Source organism: Podarcis cretensis, assembly GCF_951804945.1.
Source record: "Podarcis cretensis genome assembly, chromosome: 17".
NCBI lineage: Eukaryota > Metazoa > Chordata > Lepidosauria > Squamata > Lacertidae > Podarcis > Podarcis cretensis.
In genome coordinates this window covers 19,070,699-19,095,000 of record NC_137187.1, presented here as the reverse complement: position 1 = coordinate 19,095,000, position 24,302 = coordinate 19,070,699, and the positions used below count along the sequence as shown (strand labels likewise).

Sequence of the window (24,302 nt, the reverse complement as noted above, 5' to 3'; positions counted from 1 at the left end):
GCCTGCATTGTATTTTGTTTCATTTATTTATTCATTTTTAAGCATTTTCTATAGAAACCCAATAAAAAATAAAGAGCCTAGGAAGCATGCAGCTGGTAAATGTTAACAAAAGACCTTGAAAGGAACATGTAAACTATATTCAATGTCATGCTTTTTTAAGGCATTAACTGCCAGCAATGTTTTAAGAGTCGTTTCTTTTAAAAAGTCAATACTGTACATCGAATACGGGATAGCTCTCTGCAGCCTTCACCATCTCACACAGTACACAAAATTTAGAGGGGGTTTTTTTTAGGGACAGGACACAAACTCTGCTGACAAAGCTCAGTCTGTTCTTGTGCAATCTCATCCATTTAAGTCCTTACGAATGTCCTAGTTGCAAATCCAAACTTCTGCTCCCTGAGGACACAGCTATGTGAGACATAAGTACTGTCTTAGTTTTCTGTCTGTCCTGAATGCTCTGTGAACCTACTCTTTAAATACCATCATGTAACAATCACAAAAACTTTTGCTAAAGGCCATATATACTAATAAAAATTTAAAAAAAAAAGACAGTGGTGCTTCCAACATTCTGAAATGCTCCAAAACCCAACTTTTCCAATACTAAATACAACAAAATAACCTTCATAAAATATAACTTTTCTCCATTTACAATTTCTTTTAAAAGGATTAGTAGCCTATGCTTTTCAAGCATAGCGAAATATCTCCTAACATGGACAGATTTCTTTATTTTATTTTTTTTCCGTTTTAATACATAAATTAAGAAGCTGGAGAGTTTTAACTCAAGTCCAGCTTCCAAACAAGGAATATTCTTGTTTACTTTAAAAGCGGAAATGGCACACATTTCCATTATAATTGCTAAAAATTAGCTTTACAAACGAGGGTGCTTTAAAAAAAGAAAGAAAATCTTAACAAAACTATACAGTGTACAAATTACTGTCTACAAGGTAGGTGGGTCCATTAAGAAGATTATCCATTCTTCTCAAACTGCAGCTTCACAGGTTCATTCACATATTTTAAATGGAGCTGCCCACCTGAACACACCTATATTGCTATATTTAATATTTTGCCATGTCTTTATGTACAGTCTCCTTCGCTGCCTTTCCCCCACCCCTTAGTCAAGCCTCAAACGTTCACGTCACTCTAGGGGAAAACACACTTCAGTGGCACTGCCAACGGGCCAGGGCTCCAAAGCAACTGAATAAAAGGCAGAACAGTGCACATAGAACAGGGTGACTTGATTTAGTCATAGTTCCTGATGAAGGAAGGAGGCTCAGACTAGATTTGAGTTCGCGACATTTCATTGAACAATTGAATTCTCAGCTTTAAGGAAATTTAAGAATAGAAAGTATGTTTTTGATGGGTACAGTCGTACCTTGGAAGTCAAATGGAATCCATTCCAGAAGTTCTGGAATTCGACTTCCAAAACATTTGGAAACCAAAGCACGGCTTCCGATTGGCTGCAGAAAGCTCCAACAGCCAACCGGAAGCCGCGGAAGCCTCGTTGTACATTCGGCTTCCAAAAATAGTTCGCAAACTGGAATAGTCACTTCTGGGTTTGTAGCGTTCAAGAGCCAAAACGTTCGAGAACTAAGCTGTTCGAAAACCAAGGTACGGCTGTATTGTTAAAAAGGAAGGCAGAAAAAAACCCACAGAGATCACAGCCCTGAGATTACTAAACTTGCATATTAAGTGTTGTTAGGAATGATGGGGCTGGATACCAAAAATATTCAATGGGAATATATTGTTTTCGCAGAGCAAGTTAGCCTTCTATAAATAAGATGATCTTCCCTATTGTTATCAATTTGTTTCATTGATGCAACAACTGTTCGGGAGTTCATTTGAGTCCACAGAAATCAGAATTAATTAAATTATTGCACTTTAAAGTCTGAAATATATGTTTCAGTCAGCTTCACTGTTCTGGGTTTACGAAGTGTCCTGCATGGTCCATACCTGCTCATTGTTAACTGATAAGCCAAGAAAACAATAATGACCTATTTTATGGGGCCATGGCCTAAGGGATTTCAGGGAAACCTTGTACTTTTCAGTTATTTTCAGTTATTTCAGATAGCTATATATTTAGTGAATTAATTCTTGATTCAGCAAAATATGAAGCTTACATTTTTTAAAATTGTATTGTTGTTTTTTTAAAAAATAAACCAGCTTTGCCACAGTCATTCGTCTTTGCCGATAGAAGTCTATTTAAAAATGTTTCAGCTGACGCTGCCTCAAAACTGGAAGTCAAGATAACTCTGGAAAAAGCCCACGTTCAATAGCTGCTGTTGTCATGCTCATCACCATTTTAAAGAGAATCCGAAAGGGAGAACACAACAGCAAGTGCAACATTCACCATTGGTGGCGATTAATGGGCAAATTGGTCGAAATGTAGCCTGTGATCCAAAAAGCCACATAGGTAACCCCATAAGTAAAGTGGGACTTCTAGATTCAAGGCAATTTTACACTGGTTTCCAATGCAGCGTAAGGAAGCTGCTGTGAAGAAGGGGGAAAGTGACAAACTATTATTCATGGGCATATCCAGCAAGGAGCAGCAAAAGGGTTCACGGTGGCTCTGAGCGCTTTGCAATTGCAGAATGTTATATTCTCCCAAACTATTCTCCTTCCTATTCTGAAGGGAAATGTTACCCTGTCATAGTGTTCATCCTCTCTGTGCAGTGTCTGTCAGTTCTAGAAAAAAGACAGGTTGGGAAACTTTTTTGAAATGGATAACATTTCTTGGTAATTTTACTATAGTAGATAAAATTGCCTGCCCATACAAAGCCAATGGCAGATAAAAAAACATGGGTATTGGGTATATACTGTATTTTTCCGTTTATAAGACACCCCCATGTATAAGACGCCCCCTATTTTGGAGGAATCCAATTTAAGAAAATGGGGAAAGATCTATCCGTGTATAAGATGCCCCCAAATTTTGGACACTATTTTTTAAGGAAAAAAACCTAGTCTTATACACGGAAAAATACAGTACACCTTGGATCAGCTTTTCAGATTATGTTTGGTATTCAGGTATAATAAGTACCCAAGGACAAAATACATGTCAAAATATCATGTCAGTTGTGAAGAACACACACGTTAGCCCTGTCTAGATACTGGTTTTCTACGGGGAGCAGAGGGGAGAAGAGTTTGACACATACTACTCAGCCCCCTCTTGATGCATAATGTGCAATGAGGACAGTAGGCTAGGCTGGCTGGCGCCATCTTGATCAGCTGTCCCACACAGAATACTACAATCTGCACAGGGCTAACGTTCCTCCCCGGTAGAATACAGGGAAACAGGGCCCAATCTTAGAGTCCCTTTAGACAAGCTGCATGGGAAGAAGTCAGTTTTGCCTCTTTAGAAGCACTGGTTTTCCCCTTGCCTGCCTGTGCTAAGAACACAATGCAAAAAGAGGGTTCCATATCATAGATTTAACAGCAGTGGCTCCTTCGCCAAGGGAAAAGAGTCCTACTGGGGAATACCTACCAGGTATACCACTGCCAGAAGCAACTGCTCTCAATATGAGAAGATGTCATGAATAACCAAGCTCTCAAACAGAAGGACTTCACTAGGTTACAGTGGCTAGACTTTCCAAGGGTCCCTATTTACGAAGGACAGCCCCGGATTTACAGAAACCGTCTTGGTCTCTGTTTTGATCCCAGAATGTCCCCCTTTTCCTTAGGATGTCCCTGTTTCCATCGGAGAAACGTTGGGAGGGTTTGGAGTTATGCAAGCCCCGAGCCAAGGAGATAAGCAGCTAAACAACCTTTAGGTGACATCTGAAGGTAGCCCTGTACAGGGAAGTTAATTAATGTTTTAATATATGTTGGAAGCCACCCAGAGTGACTGGGGCAACCCACTCAGGTGGGTGGGGTATAAATATTATTATTATTATTATTATTATTATTATTATTATTCGTCCCTATTTTCATCAGAGAAATGTTGAAGTCTGTATGATTCTGTATTTTGCGCTTGGGTATCTGTGTGCAATACAAAACATAGCGTAATAAACTGACTTTGGAGAAGAAAAAAGTTTTATTGGTATGTTATTGTTTATCTGATTCCTACCTCAGAATATGCTTTTAATCATGCCATAGCATGGGGCAATATATTTTGTAAAAATTTTAACAGGCTGCTGCTCTCTGTGGGTCTTGGAAAAAAAATCGAGAGTTTTTTTTCTTCAAGTCAAGTCTGCCTCCAATGGAATCCATTATTAGTATTTATCATCGTCATTATTTACCACTGTTATTTTAAAACCAGAAATGAGTTCAGCTTGCACCCCAGGTGGAAAGTTAAAAAGAGGACACCTTGTTGAGATATTTTTTTTTTTATCACAGTAGGCAGAAGAGTCGCTTTGTAGCCCTCACCGGGCGAATGGTGCACTGCTTCACAGCTACACTGTTCACAAATCCTTCCCACCCACCCAGAATAGATAGATATATGTATGTATAAACAAAAACAAAAAAATCCCCTGCCCATCTCTCAGTACACAAAAGGACCTCATCACACTGCAAAAATAGCAGTACCCACTTTGGTCAATTAAAACAAACAAACGAACAAACGAACAAACGAAAAAGCATACATTAATCTTTTGTCTTTTAAATCTGTGTACTTACCTAGAATAACCAATACAGCTAAAAAGCACTACCTACATAGGCAAAACTTGGTATTGCATAATTCGTATAAATTTGAATCCCCTCCCCCCAATATTAATTGGAAGATGAAAAACATGAAAGATTAATAGAAAAAACACCAAAATACTGAAAATATTGCTGGTCGATTACAATTTTCAAGCGGCAACTATACACAGCCATGATATGCTTTATAAATGTGAGATAAAGTTATAACTGCTTAAAAAATCCATGATGTCAATTTTTTTTTTTTTTTCGTTTTCCCATCTTGGAGTACAAAATATTTTGTCATAAAAATGGTAAAGATTTAAAATGATAATAAATGCAGCAAAACAAGTGTAGTGATGTCACTTTTTTTTTTTTTAGATTTCAAGGCAAGGCACGTTATGTGGACATTATAACTTCGTGCAAATTAGGATTACTGGATAAAGTAGTTTTAATTAATTTTTTTTTTTTATAGAGACATAGAGGCAAAATGTATCCGCCCATGCACGTTCCTGTCATTATGAGAAATGTGTCAAACAAGGCTAATTTCTGAGAGCACCATGCAAAGATTTCAGCACCCTGTTATTAGACTTTCTAAAAGAGTGCATTTTTAAAAAATATATTTCACCCCCCCCCTACCCACCCTACCCAACAACCTGGCGTTCCCAGTTTGTAAACTGTAAGCTTTGTCCCTATGATGTGAATTTACCTCTCTCCCGTCTCTGTGATGAAGGTTTTATAGAACCTTTCCCATTCTCTAGGGATTCTTCTTGATGCAACCAGTAACTTTAAATAAATAAAATACCTCAAAGAGGCAGAAGCTAAAATCAACATAAGTGCTGTGTTTCAATCAATTTCTTTTTCTCAAGTACATGATTTGTCTTGATTTAATTAATGCCTTTTAATGCCCCCCCTTCAAAACTGAGGGGAAAATAGATTTGTTCAAAATACCTTTGAAATTCTTCTTGTTGTTTTTTTAATCCCCTCAATTTAGAGTCCAAGGGCTAAAGGACTTATAACAATGATCCCCTTTAGATATACTTTTTAAAAATTGCACTTGCCTCTAAGTGTTTTCCTTAGTGGGGGGGGGGAATTATTTTTCGTGTCTTCCTCTTTTTTGTTTTTACAGTCATATGAGAAGATAACACATTATTTAAACCTAAAGTGAGGCATCAATTCTATAAAATGCCTATTTGTTTAAATGACTTCCTGAACATTTCAAACTAGGTAACGCAGTAGGAAAAGGCTGGGTTATAAGGGCCAAAGTTAAACAAATTTGGATTGATCATTAAAGGCTAAATTGTTTGTTTTTTTCCTTAGAGAGGAAAAAAAAAACTTTTAGAAATTAAGAGTGCTGAGAAAAGCTGGCCCACTGGCCCCAATTCTCCTGCAACTCTGGTGGATGTCTCCTAGCCTTTGTTTTGAGAGCTAACTAGGAATAGTGATCCCATGCGTAAACACCAAGAATACTAAACCAATAAACTAGCTTATCATGCAAATATTAAGGCATCTAGAAAGTCAGTTAAAATATATTGTCAGAGACAGAACATCTATTTCCCAGTGGATTTCATAGAACAAAGGCTACTTAGGAGGAACATCTTTCTACTCATCAGTGAAATATCATCGACCCTTTTTTTTTTAAAACATCGTTTCAACCTTAAGGGAATTAGTGATTGTAAGTGCTGCAATTGCTGGTCTATGTTTCTTCTTTCTTCAGGTTCTTCTTTCTTCTTCTTCTTTTTTTATTTGTCCCGTCTTCCTTTCTTTTATAGTATTTTGTTCAGTTTCAATCTCCCTCAGTTGCTTGTTTCTGCTTGAAGGAAAGGTTCTCCAATTAGGTTCAAACCATAATTTTGGACGCTTGTCGGCAGGATTGGTGTCCTGTTTGATACTTGAAAAGGGACCAAGCTAGCCCAGGTACCAGGACTGTTGAGGGAAAAGAAAAGAGAGAGCAAAATAAACGTTTAGAATATGGTAGCAGCAATAACCTAAAAAAAGAAGAATTAAGATTGGAACACCACCCAGCTCCATATTCTAACAATTCTTCTAACAGTGCATCAATTATAAATATTGAGATACAATATGCTACCGGTGTTATTTACGCTAATTGACCGATCCTAAAACAAGCACCATAGCAGTCTTGCAATCCAATAAACAAAGTTACCTGATTGTAAGTCCCACCGAACAAAACAGGCCCTGTTTCTGCATAGACATTTAGAGGATTGCATTGTTATTCTCACGGCGGAGAATAGTATGCCGGTTAACAGGCAGATAGGTCACTGCCAATGTTTAATTATTTACTTATTGGGTGGTCTAAGGTTTAGTCAGAGTAGACCCACCGAAATGAATGTACCTAACTTAGCCATGCTCATCGTTAACTGTAATAAGCCTACTCTGAATAAATCGTATTTGAAAAGCACCCATTGGAAATTGGATCATGCCTTGACAGAAATCCAAGTTCAAGTGAGTGGAAAAACTGGCTGTCAGAATCCACCTCCCTGAGTTGCTTTTTAGGAGTAAAGTTGTGAACTTATCTGGGTTTTTGTTTTCTTAAGGCTCATAACTTTCTAATGTTCAACAATATTTTCATGGATTAAAAAAACAAAGTAGCATTTGCAACACCTTTCACATCTAGTGAAAGGCCAGATCTTTTTATGTTTGTTGTGTGTTTTTTGGGGGGGTTAAAAGAAATATTCAATGCAAATAAATCATCGTGGTGACAAACAGGATTGTTGTTGCAGCATGACTAATAAATTTAATTTAGATGTTTATCTAAACCTCTCAAACTTCCCAACTCATGACTCTTAGAAATGCACCATGCAATATATTTGTCAATATTGTTTATGAATCCCGAGGGAAGGATAACTCTCGTACGTTAACACTGTGCAGATACCACAAGAATTTTATAACCCTCTGACCAGAAGTGTGTTGCGCAGCATAGGCCTTTCTTAGGAAAAAGTTAGCACTTTTCAGAAATGGTACTAGGCTGGGGAGATTACCCTTAAGGAAATGGTGCTTTAAAATGTCAAAGCAGTAGTAGCTGAGATGCTTAAATTAAAAGAATAGTTCTAGGTTAGAACCCTGAGGCACATTAAAGACAAAGTACAGAGTTGCCACAAGTTAAGGTAAAGGTAAAGGGACCCCTGACCATTAGGTCCAGTCGTGACCGACTCTGGGGTTGCGGCGCTCATCTCGCTTTATTGGCCAAGGGAGCCGGCATTTGTCTGCAGACAGCTTCCGGGTCATGTGGCCAGCATGACTAAGCCACTTCTGGTGAAACAGAGCAGCACACGGAAACGCCGTTTACCTTCCCGCCGGAGCTGTACTTATTTATCTACTTGCACTTTGACGTGCTTTCGAACTGCTAGGTTGGCAGGAGTGCCACAATTAGACCCACTGAAATAAAGAGACATGACATGGGCCCATTAATTTCCATGGGTCTACTCTTGAGTAGAACTTAGTTAATTATCTGAAGAAATGTGCATGCACATGAAAGCTTATACCAAGAACAAACTTAGTTGGTCTCTAAGGTGCTACTTTTATATATATATATTTAGTTAATTATGACACACATTAAATTCATCCATTATTTTTGAGGCAATAGCCCATGGATTATGAGTGCAGTCATGGAGATTCCACCAAAAGCAGCTTCCCTCTAGTGAGTGATTCCTACCTTCATGTGTAGTCATCACAATATGCACGGTCCTCCCTGGCCCTGCTGGAGATTTATAGCGGCCACTGATGGAATTGTGGCCATATACATGACAAAGTCCTTGTTAGTATAGTGGTAAGTATCCCCTCCTGTCACGCAGGAGACCGGGGTTCAATTCCCCAATGGGGAGAAGCGCACATTGTGAGGGACACGGGTGGCACTGTGGGTTAAACCACAATGCCAAGGACTTGCCGATCAGAAGGTCAGCGGTTCGAATCCCCGTGACGGGGTGAGCTCCCATTACTCGGTCCCTGCTCCTGCCCACTTAGCAGCTCGAAAGCACATCAAAGTGCGAGTAGATAAATAGGTACCACTCCGGTGGGAAGGTAAACGGTCTTTCCATGTGCTGCTCTGGTTTTCCAGAAGCGGCTTAGTCATGCTGGCCACATGATCCGGAAGCTGTACGCCGGCTCCCTCGGCCAATAAAGTGAGATGAGCGCTGTAACCCCAGAGTCGGCCACAACCGGACCTAATGGTCAGGGGTCCCTTTACCTTTACCTTTACATGGCATATAGACAGCTTGGCTGCTTACAAGCATAGTTCTTCAAGTAGTCCTTAGTGTTGCTCTGCACAGATGCCCAGGTGGGACTGCACAGAGTCCACACACAAAAATGAGAATTATAATGTAATGCTGACAGCAGCAGCACAACTGGGAACAAGCCCTAGGCTTAAGCGCTCCTCCCTTCTTCCTTTATGCACATGGCTTGATTCAGAACTTCCCAGTTTGATCAAACCATCATTTGATGTTGTACTTGAACTACTGAGACAGGCTCACTTACAAGCAAGCTCACTTACAAATCAGGGTCCACAAACCACCATCTGAACTTGCAGTAATCTATGTTTTGTGTGTAAACATTGTTCTCATTAGACCATAGTTTGTTGTGTTTGAGTGCAACAGCAAACTAAGGTTTGAGCCATACAAAAAGTAAAGCACTAAATGAAGAAGGGAGTGAGTAGTAGGCTCACTTGTAAGTCTCTTAAGCCATGGTTTGTAAGACAGTCTTAAAGCAACCAAGGCAAGCACTTCCAAAGCATTATATATAAGGCACACATCATTTCTGATTGGGAAGCTTTTTGGATGGAATCTCATGACAAATGTAACATGTAAACAGCTCTAGAATTATTTCTCTTCTGAATGCTTCCTGGTTATATCACCAAGATAGCCAGTGGGACAGTTCAGCAAACACAAAATCTGTGCTATTTTGTCCAGTTGCTGCCCAGTTAATAAAATGTTCAGTAAAGTTGTTTCCTAATGCTATAGAGGTAGGCATAAATTTTTGAGCAGTGTTTTTAAAATACACCCATTAAAATTCATGACAAAAGAGGTAACTGTACAGAACTTTGTTCACTGAAAAATACTAAAGGAAGTATTGACATACTATTGGCATAATGCTACTTAATGTCTTCTCCTTCCACTAACAAAAGGTCACTTCTGAGGAAATGGGAGAACAGCAGAAAGAACATGGATAATATAAGTATAATACTCAGGAATACTCAGCTCTGCTTAGGGCATTTGAACATTGTCTAAGAGACACAAAAAATGTCTGATTTGAAAATTATGCCTTCCATAAAAAGGATACCCCAGAATTACTTCAAATTATCTGATGGCAACTTCAACTTCTGCTGCTAATCATATATTTTCATTGCATAAGGGAAGAGAATAGAATTTAAAGTGAACATATTGTTTAGGTATGCACCATTTTGACTGTCTTGTTTAGCAAAGCTTTCTGCTTATGCACAGAGCTAGAAACCTAGCAAAACCCTGCAACACAGCCCCGTCACTTTCTCTACCCTCCCTCCAAAAACTCCCTCTGTTTTGAAAAAACTGGACAATTGATTTGTATCCTTCAGCCTTTCTGGGAAGTGCCTTACGTTTCTGGCAGCCCAATTTGCACTTATAGCCGTGTGGCTGTATGTATATTAATAATGCATGAATGGCAAATGTCCTTTAGACCCCACTTCAGATCTAGAGCAGATTCTTCTATACATTCTAGCGACCAGAAGCTGAGCGCATACATGCTGGCTCCTGTAAACTCTTCCAGCACCACTGGCTGCTGTTGTTGCGGGATCTTACTATTCCTGATTAATATAGTGCTTGCCTCTTCCTCTCCCTGCCAGTCAGCTGCCATTGGATCCCAGTTCCCAAGCATAGCAAATGCCAGCACAAACTAAGGAACTTTGGCACTGGCACTATCGGAGAGTCTGTAACACAGAAGGCATGCATCTCTCACTCTCTCAAACTACAAGTCTTGGAGTTTCCTCTTCAAACACTGAGCCACATTCAACCACCAGCAGAAGCCTGTGTCAGGACTTCTTCTAGCTCAGCAGGGCTTCCTCGTTTTCTTCCCCCCATGTTTCCCCACATCCCAGGCTTGGGGGTGTCAGGAGAATCCCCAGACAGCATTTAAGAGGAGGAGAGGGGAGATCATTCCAACAGACACGCAGAAATGCTTGCACCAATGCAGTGGGCTCCTAAATCAGGCATAGGCAAACTCAGCCCTCCAGACGTTTGGGGACTACAATTCCCACTATCCCTGACCACTGGTCCTGTTAGCTAGGGATCATGGGAGTTGTAGTCCCAAAACAGCTGGCAGGCCAAGTTTGCCTATGCCTGTCCTAAATGCTACACTGAATTCTTCTCTCTCAAAATGTTGCCTGCTCTGTTCTCACACTGCTGCTCCTGCAAATATAACAAGCTATAGATAACCCCTCAGAGGAGAATAGGTTTCCATAAATATCCTCAAGCATGGTCTACAATTTAGCACTCGCTGCATCATGGTAATAATCGTACAAGTCCAAACCAAGCTCATCTGAAAATCTACTTCTGGGTAATATGTCCCTTGTGGTTCGAGGACCTGATCCCCGCGCAGTGGAATGAAACACAAGGACATGTGATATAAGGTTAATGGGCAAGAAAAGGCTACAACTTTATTGATTACAGCAAGTGAAAAGGTATTGGCTTAGGCATTGGATTATGTCAGCTGACTCCACCCACTTGTAGAGCGGTGGGTGAGTCGGAAAACAAGGGGGTTTATTCACCAGTAGGTGGAGCCTGTTGATGCTAATCCAACTATAAGCTCTCCCCTGATGTCACCGAGGGTCGTGCCATGGCCTCCCGCCACACAGGCATCGGACAGAATACACGACCGCTGGATTCCTTTAATGGAATACCCAAAAATTGAAGGTGCAGGCAATGGCCACACCTAGCCCTTCGACACCACAACACATTATTCCAATGCCTAACCTACCCACCAATACCACGAAAGTTGTGACGATTGCTAGGAGGTAGGCGAAAAAACCAAAAAGCCTAATGCCAAATGGAAAAATTCCTACCAGGCCCCCCGGACAACCAGGACGACCAACCTAAGGTCCATAGCAAGGCCAAAAGAAAACGGAAACCCTGCTCTAAGGGAGTGGAGGGTGGGTGACTCGCGACGGGACGAAGAAAAGTGAAGGCTGGGAGGCTGGCACCGCAGCAATTTAGGCTGCTGTACACGCCCCCTTGAAGGCACCTGGTTGGGTGCCTGCCCGTGGGCGTGGGCGCCAGCCAGGTGAGTGGGAGGCAGGGGGCAAACGCCCCCTGCTTGAGGCGGAGTCCGGCTCCTGGCCACAACCACTCCCCTCTCTTGCAGGGAGGAGAGTCTTTATTTCCCCATGGTTGGGCCATGAATGTACTCTAAGCCGAAGTAATGAAAACTATTATCCAGTGCTTTTCCTGATGGTCATAATCCTCATGAGAACATATCCAAGAGTGCTAAAGTAAATTTTGCTCTTTATATCTCCGAGAAAGCAAAAATTTGCCCTTTATTTTGCTGAGAAAGCAAAATGAGTGCGACTGTACATTCGTTGCTTGTATGCTTTCATCTCCCCCAAACACTGGAGAAGTTACAGTGGGAGAAAGAAATGGGAGCCAATAACTGTATCAGATTTGGGGTGGTGTCCAGCTATTTTATTTAGTAAAATGTTCTTCCCACCAACTTTTCCTCTTCACTGTTGTGAAGAAACATGAAATTAGAATTGTACAGTGATTTGAATCCCCTGATCCTTATCTTGGTTATCTTTAGATATGCAAGTACAGTGGTACCTCGGGTTAAGTAGTTAATTCGTTCCGGAGGTCCGTTCTTAACCTGAAACTGTTCTTAACCTGAAGCACCACTTTAGCTAAAGGGGCCTCCCGCTGCCACCGTGCCGCCAGAGCATGATTTCTGTTCTCATCCTGAAGCAAAGTTCTTAACCTGAAGCACTATTTCTGGGTTAGCGGAGACTGTAACCTGAAGCATATGTAACCCGAGGTACCACTGTACATGGTTACTTGGCAATCAACTGAAAATAGAAACCTACAAACAGTGGCGTTGCAAGGGGGGCGGTTTGCCCCAGGTGCCATGTCTGGAGGGGTGACAAGAAGGCACCCTGCGGGGTGCTCGCCCTTCCATCCCTGAGCGCAGCGACACAAGTGGCCATCACCACCATTCGTGGCTGCAGCTGTGAGCAGAGGATCCCGCCAATGTCCGTACAGTGTTCGAGCGGCACCGGCAGCAAACCACTATGTACAACACATGCACGGTGTCACATGCAAGAGCTGTATGTAGCGACGCCGCACATGCGTTGTAGATAGCGGTTTGCCACCAGTGCCGTCCGTACAGCACTCGGTCGGCACCGGCGGCAAACCGCTACGTAGGGGCATGCGCAGTGTTGCACGCATGCGCTGTACGTAGTGATGCCGCACATGTGCCCTATGTAGTGACGCCATGCATGCACCGTATAGCGGCGCAACGCTTGCGCAGCCGGCGTTTGCCCCGCCTTGGGTGCTGGTTAGCCTTCATTCACCCCTGCCTACAAACTTCTATCACAATGTTCCCCAGAAGTGTAGGTCATCTTAAGCCTACTATTCATTGTCTTTATGTGGGCAGTGTCACACATATTTATGTCAAAAGTTAGCAAAGTTTCTATTACCAGTTCACCAAGAATGGATATATACTGTGTTCCTGTGATTTCTTTTTTCACAGTGACTTGGGCCACATATGCATTTTTTTGCAATGTTTTGTTTTGTTGATAGAGGGAAGACACCTAAGGTTACGTTGTAGTTTTAGGTATGAGGCAAAAATAAATTGTGGTCTAATTCCAACACAGATTTAGGGCTACGTAAACACATCTAACTGTGCTGGATTCAGGGCAAAATCTCTGTTATTTAGTTTGCTTGAAATGAGACAGTACTAAAACAAAGTAAGCTGCACTGATAAATGTTTTGCTGTTCACATATGTAATAGCACAGAAGAGGTTAACCTCAAAGCATTTCAGACCTTCCAGGGTGCCGATTCCAGTTTCTGTGACAGAACCTTAACTCGATCCTTTTCAAAAGTTATTTTTAAAGTTGGCAAGAATCACACAAGCACTGACTACCTGCCCCCCCCCAATTTTCTGTAACCTTTTAAATAAATTTTGCACAGCGGTTCATTACAATGTGCACTTAATGTAAGTAACAATTAGCATTTTATTTTTGTTTACTCAATAAACATGCCAAACACTCACAGAAAAGACAAATCACAGTATAAAAAAACAGTTTCACAGTTGAAGAAGACACTACACACACACACACACACACACACACACACACACACATTTTAAAAGTGATATTCTGAAATCATCAAGGGGTTAATGGTGCTCTTACCACTTCTAAAAAAAACCAAGAAACCATACTCATCCTTCTCTAAGAACACTGCTAAAATCATCTGACAGGAAACATAAGATTAAGTTTATCCTACCTAACTGAACAAAGAGCGCTTAGAACAAGCAACTGGTTTACTGCAGCGCGGGAACTTTTCTAATCCTGCTGGAATCTGCAGTGCAACTCTCAAAGTACAGCTGGGGGGGGAGTTGCTTTCTTTCGAACATTTTGTCTGTGGATTCCCCTCATTTTAGTCACATTGTAGGGTTTTGTTTTTGTTTTGTTTTTGTTTTTTGCCGATTCTTCCATAAAGGTTAACTTAAAGCTTCAAACATAATCATGTGGAAAATGGACATTATTGATTCCTATGGTCCATTGTTCCTCCATTCTGAGTCCCTGAAGTTCAAGTTCAATCTGGAATTACATCATGTCTGGTTTCTCCTGGTTACCAGACGGCTTGAGACGTGACCACAGCTACAGAAAAAACAAACAGGTTTCTTCACGCTTCGGCTCCCCTATCGATTCAAACAAACTTCTCTCTCTCTCTCTCTCTCTCTCTCTCTCTCTCTCTCTCCCTCTCAAGTATGCTTCAAGTATGGAGCATGGTTAATTTAGAGATTAAGTTCCAAATTAGATTATCTAATGGCATCTTAATGGATTGCTGACCCATTTCCTGTGGGATGGCAGCATGCAAGTCTGGCTGGAATACAATTAATTTCTTAGGAAGTGTTCCGAAGATGTTTGCTTAGATGGAAAGGAAACATAATTCTCTGCACATCTTGTTTTATTAGGGAGTTGGGTGGAAAGTGTAACAGAGATAGTGACAAACTGATAAAAAAAAACAAATCCTTCCAGCTTTCCCCACCGCTAATGATTTTATCAGCAATGTTTTCGTTTCGTTGTTTTTATTTGCAAAAGTTGAGTTTGCATTTTTGTCCCAAGCAAGCAAATACATTATACAGAAAGTAACCCCCTGGCTAACTGCAGCACAAACTTTAACAACAACAACTACTACTACAACTACAACGTTACTTGATTTTGATTAAGTTCTTTGAAAGTTTGCCTGTTTTGTTAGAATCCAAAATCTGCAGGGCTATTCTCATTCTCCCTTCCCCCACATGCCAAAGCTTATTCCATCTCACTGCCTTACCAGCATCAGCACCACAGCTCTTTAGAGGGGTTGGGGTGCAAAGAATGCCGCTCTAAAAAGTTGAACATTAAGAACACCCCTACGGCTACAGCTGAAAAGGAAATTCAGCACTCTGAGAATAAGGCTCTCCTCAGGAGCTCTAAGAACAAACCAGCTGTTGTACTGTACTTCTGTCTCGAGATAACAAAGTGAAAGCAGGAAATGCCTGGGCAAAGCAAAAGTAATGTTAAATTAGCAGCTATCCCTTCAAAAAAAGGACTGAAAAAGGTTTGCTTTTTGAAATATAAATTGCAATACCTTGACAATGAGCGCCTTAACACTGTTACCGTTTTTGAAAGACTTGGCAGAAAACAGCCAAAGTTCAAAACTGCTAACGACCCAGCCCTGCAATAATAGCAGCCTAGTAGCTGCTGAAAAATTGAGCCTTGTGAACACTAGTCTACACTGGAGCCTACTTGTGCAAAGCTGATTTCCACGTGGTTCAGATTATTTGAGCAGGAGCATACAAACGCTTTTGTTGAGGCACTACTGGATTTTTAAACTCAGTTTTGGTTCTCTGTTTGCACAATTGGCTTGAATTTTGTAACAGTGCAGCAATTCCTATGGCTTTTTTCAGCTGATTTTTCTGATAAAGAATCTGGTTTGCACACTGCCAAAAAGAAACCCTCTTGCTTTGTGCATCTTGCCTTCAAACAATGAGGTGTTCAAACAACGCTACCACCCAACATGCACACATATAGGTACGGAATGAATTAGGAGTTTGTTTGAACATCCTTATATGTCTTCTCCACTAGGGGTGCAAAGAAGCCAGGGCACCAAATATATTTTCGGTTGTTAACTGAGTGCTTTGTTTTCTTGGGAAGTGAAATTGTTCACAATTAAAGAAGGAAATCCAACTGTGCCTGGGCGGGGCTTCAGGAGGTCAGTCCTACTGTGAGGGTGGATAAAGCATGGAAAAACTTCTCTGATGCACTCACTATGTTTCCATATGGGCATTGTTTGTCTAATACAGAAGTATTTGTCCAAGACAAGGGTAGGCAACCTAAGGCCAATGGGCCACGTGGCCCACGGGGGTCGTTTAACTGGCCCCTGAACCGAGCTGCCCGCAGTGCTGGAAATCACATCTGCGAATGCTCAGGCGCTGAAAATCACATCTGCGCAGATGCCGAAAAACGTGTCTGTGCAGACGCAGATGCTGGAAATCGCAGCTGCGTGCAATCCGGCACACGGAGGGATCTCTGCTGGAGTGAACTGGCCCAGGCGAGGTAAACCTTGCCGACCTCTGGTCCAAGACAAGTCTTGATGTTAAGGACAGCAAAGGTTTACGTGGTGAGGTAGCACTGCAGAGTCTCCCTTCCAAAACTGGTGTTGCTATACAGGGCTGTCTTTAGCATATGTGCTGCCGGGGTGTAAATATCCACCCAGTGCTCCCAAATTTAGTTTAGCTGACCCCAAATTAACTTTTATTGAGTTTGTTTTGGAGGGGAATCGCTCACCAGTAACAACGAACCAGTGGAAAAAAATGCTTTCATTTCCTGACTCGTTGGAAATATTTGACGCTACGAAGTAACAGAGCGATGGAGGAGGGGGCGGGGACTTTCATGCCATTGCTTTTCACTGCCGCCAATCGAGAGGGACTGGTATACAGTAGGTATACATTCCCCCCCCAATTCAGTGCCCGGGTGCCCCACACCCCTTGCATCCCCAAGTAAAGACCGCCCTGTTCCTATAGCTTGCCTGAACTATCACAGTGCTGAGCCAGCTCATGAGCCACTGCCAATTAAGAAAGGCTTAAATACTGCAAGCTGTCCTGTGCTGGACCCTTCAATGGTACAACAATGATCTAGGGTGTTATGCCTTATTTACAGAGATCAAACACTGTAGCAACCAAAAACAGTGCAGCCAAGACTGATTGGGAGGTAGGGTAGCTGCAAGCTCAAATTATTAGCATTCTAGGACCTGTCAAGGAGCCAGGTCATCCACAGGGCTGGCACACACACAGAAAGCACAGAACGCAATTAGCTTTTTATTATCAGGAAAAAAACAACAACCCAGCAATGTCCCTGGTTCGTCTTAACTCAATGAAGGCGTTGCTGTTGCTAAGCTCTAGGCATGCCCCTCCCCTCTAGCCTCTCACTCTGGTTCCCTCCCAAGCAGGCTAAGGCTGCGTTGAGGGGGTGAGCTCCTCCTCTGGGTCTGTCTGGCACATTGCTCAGCAACATGCAAGACCCTCCTGGAGTGTGGGGTCAGAGGAGAAGGAGAATCAGCAGGACTGGGACTGACTGCATACATGCTTCCTGGAAGGCCCTTCCATTTCCTGAGTCCCCTCAAGTCTCCTGTTTCTGTCAGCTCCCAGTTCGTCCCTTCTGCTGACTGCTTCTCAGTGTCTCACCACCAGGCTCTGGGCTGTAACTTGTCATCTTTGGAACCCTCCCTGGGGGCTCTTGGGAGACAGCCTCTGGCCACTCTTCCTCACCCAGCTGGTCCTTGAGGGGACCACTGTATGACTCTCGAGGGCAGCCACTGAAATTCTCATATCAAGTCATAGCTCATACTTCTTGTCAAACATTTCTAAAGACTCGATTCAATGAACTGCCACATGCAGAGAGCATCTTTCTGACCCCATGGTAAACACAAATGTATATCCAAGATTCTGTGCACTTGGAACCTCTCTTCAACAACAGTTCCACATCCATTCTGCTGTGTTTTCACTTAATGAAGAAATACAAGACTTAAAACTCCTTCAAGTCTTGTATTCTTAAAATTGGGCATTTTTAATATATGAGGGGATGTTACTTATATTTTCGGAGGGTGTGCTTGTGTGTGAAGGAAACTTATTGTTTTTCACTTAATTAAAGTGTACAATGTGATAGAACCATAAACCATACAAAACTAAAGTCTGTCTCTGTATATATTTGGGCAATGTTTGCAATGCTTAAAAGTGGTCTATATCAAGAAAGCCAATGTGGTGTAGTGCTTAAGAGCGGTAGACTCATAATCTGGTGAACCGGGTTCGCGTCTCCGCTCCTCCACATGTAGCTGTTGGGTGACCTTGGGCTAGTCACACTTCTTTGAAGTCTCTCAGCCCCACTCACCTCACAGAGTGTTTGTTGTGGGGCAGGAAGGGAAAGGAGAATGTTAGCCGCTTTGAGACTCCTTAGGGTACTGATAAAGCAGGATATCAAATCCAAACTCTTCTTTTTCTTCTTCTTAATAAGTGATTTATTTTGAAATACTGTTGTACCTTGGAAGCCAAACGGAATCTGTTCCGGAAGTCTGTTCGACTTCCAAAACGTTTGGAAACCAAAGCGCAGCTTCTGATTGGCTGCAGGAAGCTCCTGCAGCCAATTGGAAGCCATGGAAGCCCCGTTAGACGTTCAGCTTCCAAAAACAGTTTGCAAACCGGAACAGTCACTTCCTGGTTTGTGGCGTTCGGGAGCCAAAATGTTCGAGAACCAAGCTGTTCGAAAACAAAGGTAAGACTATAAAATAATATAATCTAAAGAAAAAGTTAGGGGCTCATAAATAATCCCAACCTCTGTAGGAAGAGAGACAAGGGCAATGTGTCCCTGTTAATCTTCCTTGATCTCTCAGCGGCTCTTGATACCATCTACTGTATCCTCATGGAGAGGCAATCTGAGTTTGTGGTGGGCGGCAATGCTTTGCAGTGGTTCTGGTCCTACTTGGACGGCTGTCTTCAGCAGGTGATGCTTGGGGAGTGTTTTTTTGGCACCAGGGTGCCTTCAATGTGGGGTCCCCAAAACCTACCTTCCCCTGCAGACACACAAATAGGGAGAAATATGTTGGCTATGTATACATGATTGTGTGTGAGAGAGAAACATGTATGTCTTATATGTATGGTGAGTGAATATGTGCGCTAAATGTGCCTATGCAATAGGAAGTGTGGACTAGCACCTTGTATGGTTTTCCAAGAACCAGGGAGTGATTCTTGTTGTTAGACAATACTAACATTATTGTGTGGGGTGGTGGTGGGGAATCAGTTGTGTGATCTCCGCAAGGAGGATCATCAAGACAAGGCTGACATACCTTAATATACTCTTTGCCAAGATGTGTGAACGAGAACAACAAAAACAATCCCTGAGCTGAGTTCACATGTAATGCCATGCCAAAATTATAAGAAACAAGGGTTTCATATCATTGTTTGTTGGCAGTAAGCAAACCATCGTTAAGCAGCTTAACTTGTTCACACATAATGCTAAAGCCATGATTAAATAAACAACCTTTTAAAAATTCCTGTCTTTTGTAGAAATTGGGGTTTTTTTCTCACCTGCAAAGAGTAAAAACCTTTATGAAAGCAAAAGCTAGTTTTAAGACATGTGACTTCTAACTTACCTCAGTAAACATACTAATGTTTGAAATTCAGATCAACTGTTTTTTCTGAGTATGTTGTCTAAACTCTTGTACCAGTTCCTTTTTGTTATTTTTTTAAACCCATATAATCTCCGATTATGAACTTGCAAGCCTCAAAACATGCAGCCATAAATTTGATTCTTCCACAAACTTTTATACTTGACAGCCAACATTTCGTATCCCAAGTGCTTTAACTGATAAAAGTTCAATTTGCATCATTTCAGCTAATCTAAAACATGTAATTCAAGAGACGTTACAAAATATATATATATATATATTGTAGTTAAGATCTTGACAAATATATTCCCGAAGGCCACCTGAAACAGATAACGAAGAACCCAAGAGAGTTTAGGTTTGGAAATAATTAAAATTTTACCTTTGCCAAGTAATTCCCAATGTATCCTCATTGCCACTGGGGTATAAATGCCTGCCGTTTTGATTCAAGGTCCAGTCACAAATCCTCAGCTGTCAATTGAAACCTAGCAGTCAGATATGGATCGAGCAGTACTACAGTTTTTAGTATTTAAATGAATGCATGCAAACTAGTACTTTACATGGCACAAACCTTACATCCCCAAGTAGTAGTAGTACTAGTGTAAAAAAACAGAAACAATTTCAAAAATAAAACCGTAACACATCTTGTGCAAAACAAAATCCTACTTTTTCCTCACATTAAGAAAATGCTACTTGGATGTGTTTCTCCATTAATAAAAGCATAAAAGAATAACCGGTATTTAGCAATTAATTATATTATAAACTGAGCTGGGGGGAAAAAAAGAAATGTTAATGTTCAATACTGAATTTAAAAACAAAAAGAAAAGAAAAGCAAAACCACTTAAAATTATTCAATGTACTAGGGGGGGGAGGACAGGGGGAGGGGAAAAAATCAATATCTTGAAAGCATGCATTTGGTGATACACAGATGACATGCAATTTAAAGGAAAGAGGATCCAAAATTACATAATGACCTTATCTTACTGTTCAAGAAGGGTGGACGCATTTGTAATAGAGGTTGATTAATTTAGTGTTACTGAATATGGCATCACTTAACATGCAGTAGTAAAATAATCTAATCTAGCTCTAGAAGCAAAATAATACCATTTAAAAGACTTTAAAATACAGTGGAGAATGCATTACATGTAAGCTGAAACAAATTCTTCCCAGATCACCAAATCATCAGTGCTGCTCTTCACTAATTATTCATGTAACCCTATACAGCCATTTATCTGGCAGCTGCCCTACAGTGCTAGCAGATTTCCTGAAAAGATGCAGTGATTATATTTATGTTTGAGCAAATAAGCCCCATCTAGTCTAATGAAGAAAGCCTAGGAAAAGTATGATTTCAATCCCTACTCACCAATACTATAAAAATACTGTTTAAAAAGTACCAAATCACACTTTCAAATTCAATTAAGATAACGCGGATACTGTAATTAATTGTACCTAAAAGCTGTTCTTCCTCCCATCCCCCAATGGAAAGCCTTAAGTGCCTCTAAAAGTTAGAACAATGACTTTCGCAGCAGCTCAATTTATTATAGTCCTTTCCTGAAAAACATATATGCTGAGGACAAGATAATATCCATGCCTTGACCCTGTCTGACTGCTACCCTCTTGCTTTTCCTGCCGTTGAGTCTTCAGAAATGGAAAAGGACCTTCCCTGACTGTTTTCTTATTCGTTATCTGAAGAATTCAGTGTGATCTTTTTTAAAAAATTGGGTGGGGAGGGGGAAAATGACCAGGAAAATCAACCAGAAAGAGACACATTCCTGCCCAGAATAATTCTCAAGTACTGCTACAGTACCAGAGATTATGCCTCGAGGACAGTGGGTGTCTGCTATAAAATTTTCTACGGGCAGTATTTTTCAGAGTGAATCAGACTGTGAGCTTGAAGGAACTCACTGAACTTCAATGATCTTAAGTAGCACACTGGTGTAGATGTGGAGCCAAACTTGGGCGGGGGGCAACATGTATTACACATCTTCTTTCAGCTGGAAGTTTAATATTTAAATTTTAGGCGGCAGCATTTTAACTATAAAAGTTGCATCTGCAATATTTGTGTGCAATCATCTATTAAACCTAACCAGGCTCAATTCAGATTCACTCACAGAAATCGTACCCCGTGCTGTCTGAATTGACAAATGATGGTTTGTAATTGATCAGCAAACCAGAATCGGAAACCTAGGTTTGAAAATTGGGTTTGTAAGCTATGATGAGTGCCAGTTATGGTTGGGAATTATATCTGAACTGAAAAACAAGAGCTACAGAGTGTGTTCTCCTTCATGGAGGCAAACAAGACATCCCTCTGTTGCTGGGCAGGTTAGTTTGGATGCCCACAAATCTTACTGGGCACCACTTGGTCGTTGGGGAGAATTTGATGTTGCAATTTATAATTGACAGCCAAGGGGCTATTTACTCCCTGCGCGCAGCATTGAGCTGCCTCTTTTTGATGCGTGCATCAGATCACCCGCCCACCCTCCCTATATTTAGAGCTGTTTGTGTTGACCTTGCTATGCCTGTCATGGGGTCGTCTACTTTGGGGCAGGGGCCTGGCAGGAATTTTTCCATTTGGCTGATTGGCCGGTGCCATTTGGTTTTTTGCCTATTGCATAGCAAATCGTCACAACTTATAAGGTTGCGGTTAGGCATTGGTTAAATTTGGTTGGTGGAGAGGGTATGGTTGGCTGCGCCTGCCCCTCCAATGCTGCTGCTGCAAGGGTATTCCGTTAAAGGAATCCAGGGACTTGCCATGCTCTTGTCCGAACCCCTGTCAAGGGGTTAGGGCCACGCAAGAGCCCCTGGGAGCATTCGGGGAGAGGTGAGGGCCTGGCACTCAGCTCTATTCTCTCCCCAACATGTTTTCCCTTATTGACTTTCACAGGCTTGCGGATGTCAGTTCTGTTCCTACCTCTAGGTCGGAAGAGATCGTCACTAACCAATGCCTAAGCAACCACTCACATTCTGTAATCAATAAAGTTGTGGCCAAAAAATTATGCCAAAAACCTTAAACAAAAATTCTGTGTGAATTGTGCTTTATTTGAAGGTGGCTTGGGGACCTTGACACACAACTGTTGTTCTGCTTCTGGAAGACACTGTAGCTAAGAGTACTGAGCAAACAGAAATCAAAATAGGTGAGAAACCTGAAATCATGGTTTGCCTGATAGCTGAAAACTCAAGCCATGCTTTGTGTTCTGAATTATAGTTGGAGAGGCGGGTTGGCACAAAATATGACTAGACTCTTAACTAAATATGTCAAAAGCTTTTAAATCAAAACTTTAGAAACTAGTACAAAACCTTTATATTGGTTAGAAAGTGTGTCAATATACTGGCCTTATTAAATAATTTCAGATCCTCTTACCAATAACTATGATAAATAATACACGTGTAATAGGATCTGAATGGTATGGTAATGGTATGGCCTATGGTAATTTAAGAAAACTGGAAAGCTTGTAATATTTGCCACCAGTAATATACTTTGCATACAAATACTTTTTTATATAAAAATAAATGTGCAATTGCACACATGCCAGTAAGACTGTCACCTTAACCTAAGAATATAAAAATTATGCATACACACCTACAGAGGACCTGATCCAAAGATACACATGCAGTAATAACTTGCCTGCATGTAAATTGCTATACTAAACGTATGCACCAACTGGCACCTATTCATTCAGCATATAACAGATGTGATTTAAAAAAAAAAAATGATGGTCACCATTGTGAAGGGCCATTTTACAGGGCTAACTCCCTAGGTAAATACATACAGGATTGCAGGAACTGAGCTGCACAGGTTGATTCCTAATGCAACATTGGGAATTGCAATCACAGTCCCAAGTAGCAGAAGCAAAGATCAGCTGCATCTCTCTTGCCGGATCAAGAAACAAGCATTTTAAGTTGGATACTGTTGGGCTGCAAGGGAGCTGGGAGTTGGGCAGCAGGCAACATTTGGATCCCAATCTATTTTTCATATAATGCTATTTAAACTAAGGTTACCAGATTTTTTTCAATGAATCCGGGGACACTTTTCAACTTCAGTGGATTTTGTAAGGGGACTGATTTGTAAATCTGGGGACTGTCCCCGGGAAATGGGGACATCTGGTAACCTTAATTTAAACCCACCCACCCCATTTTTAGTATAATATTTTTTAAAAAATTACAAACCTACAACTAATTTTCTTAAACACATCATGTATCATTTAATATTAATCTCCCCTATCCTAACAAAGTTTCTAAGGTTAATATTCCTTCCACACCTCTTTGTTCAGCAGCTTAGGTAAAAATATATATGGAAAAGGCAGCAAGTGATATGAGACCAAGATTGCTTTTTGTTGACTGAGGGAAGGCTATAAACATATGCATATTGTCATTGTTTTGAGTGAAACTTCCTTTAAATGTGTTTCCTTTCCAACAAGAGTATGTGAAATGTGACCTCTTATCCATTTGCATGTGTCTCTGACAGTCATGTGACTAGGTTTTACGTCAAACTGTCAATTATGATAAGAGACACAATGCGAACAGCCTAAGCGTCGATAACTTGTTTCCTAAATCTATTAAAGCTTTGTTGGAGAAAAATCTCTAGTGCCTTTTCAGTCTTTGCCTGACAATATTAAGTCCGTAGACAGTGTCTGCAATTATGGTTTCAGCTTCCTTGTATATGATTTGAATAAAGAAGATTTATTCCACTATTAATGGAATCATGTAAAAGCCAAAAGTGTGTCTTGAGCTACAACTTCCTGCTGGAATGGCTGCTGTGAAATGCCAATCTCGCGTGTGAGATTTGTAGTTTTCTTTAACTA

The 24,302-nt window shown here is 41.2% G+C and overlaps 1 protein-coding gene across 18 annotated transcripts in view; it reads right to left on the bottom strand.

Moving 5' to 3' along the window:
• Positions 1–24,302, bottom strand: part of NFIB (nuclear factor I B) — a 302,316-nt gene that overhangs the window by 1,860 nt on the left and 276,154 nt on the right. For 11 of the 18 annotated variants that reach the window (XM_079959475.1, XM_079959476.1, XM_079959469.1 and 8 more), the window contains 2 exons: positions 19,883–19,971; positions 1–6,534 (listed from right to left, as the gene is read on the bottom strand). The exon at positions 1–6,534 is cut by the window's left edge and continues 1,860 nt beyond it. In XM_079959475.1, coding sequence (XP_079815601.1) covers positions 6,405–6,534; positions 19,883–19,971 — 219 coding nt within the window. In that variant the 3' untranslated portion in view covers positions 1–6,404. Of the gene's footprint in view, positions 6,535–19,882; positions 19,986–24,302 lie in introns of those variants that run through there. The other 7 variants (XM_079959481.1, XM_079959466.1, XM_079959473.1 and 4 more) reach the window with 4 other exon arrangements.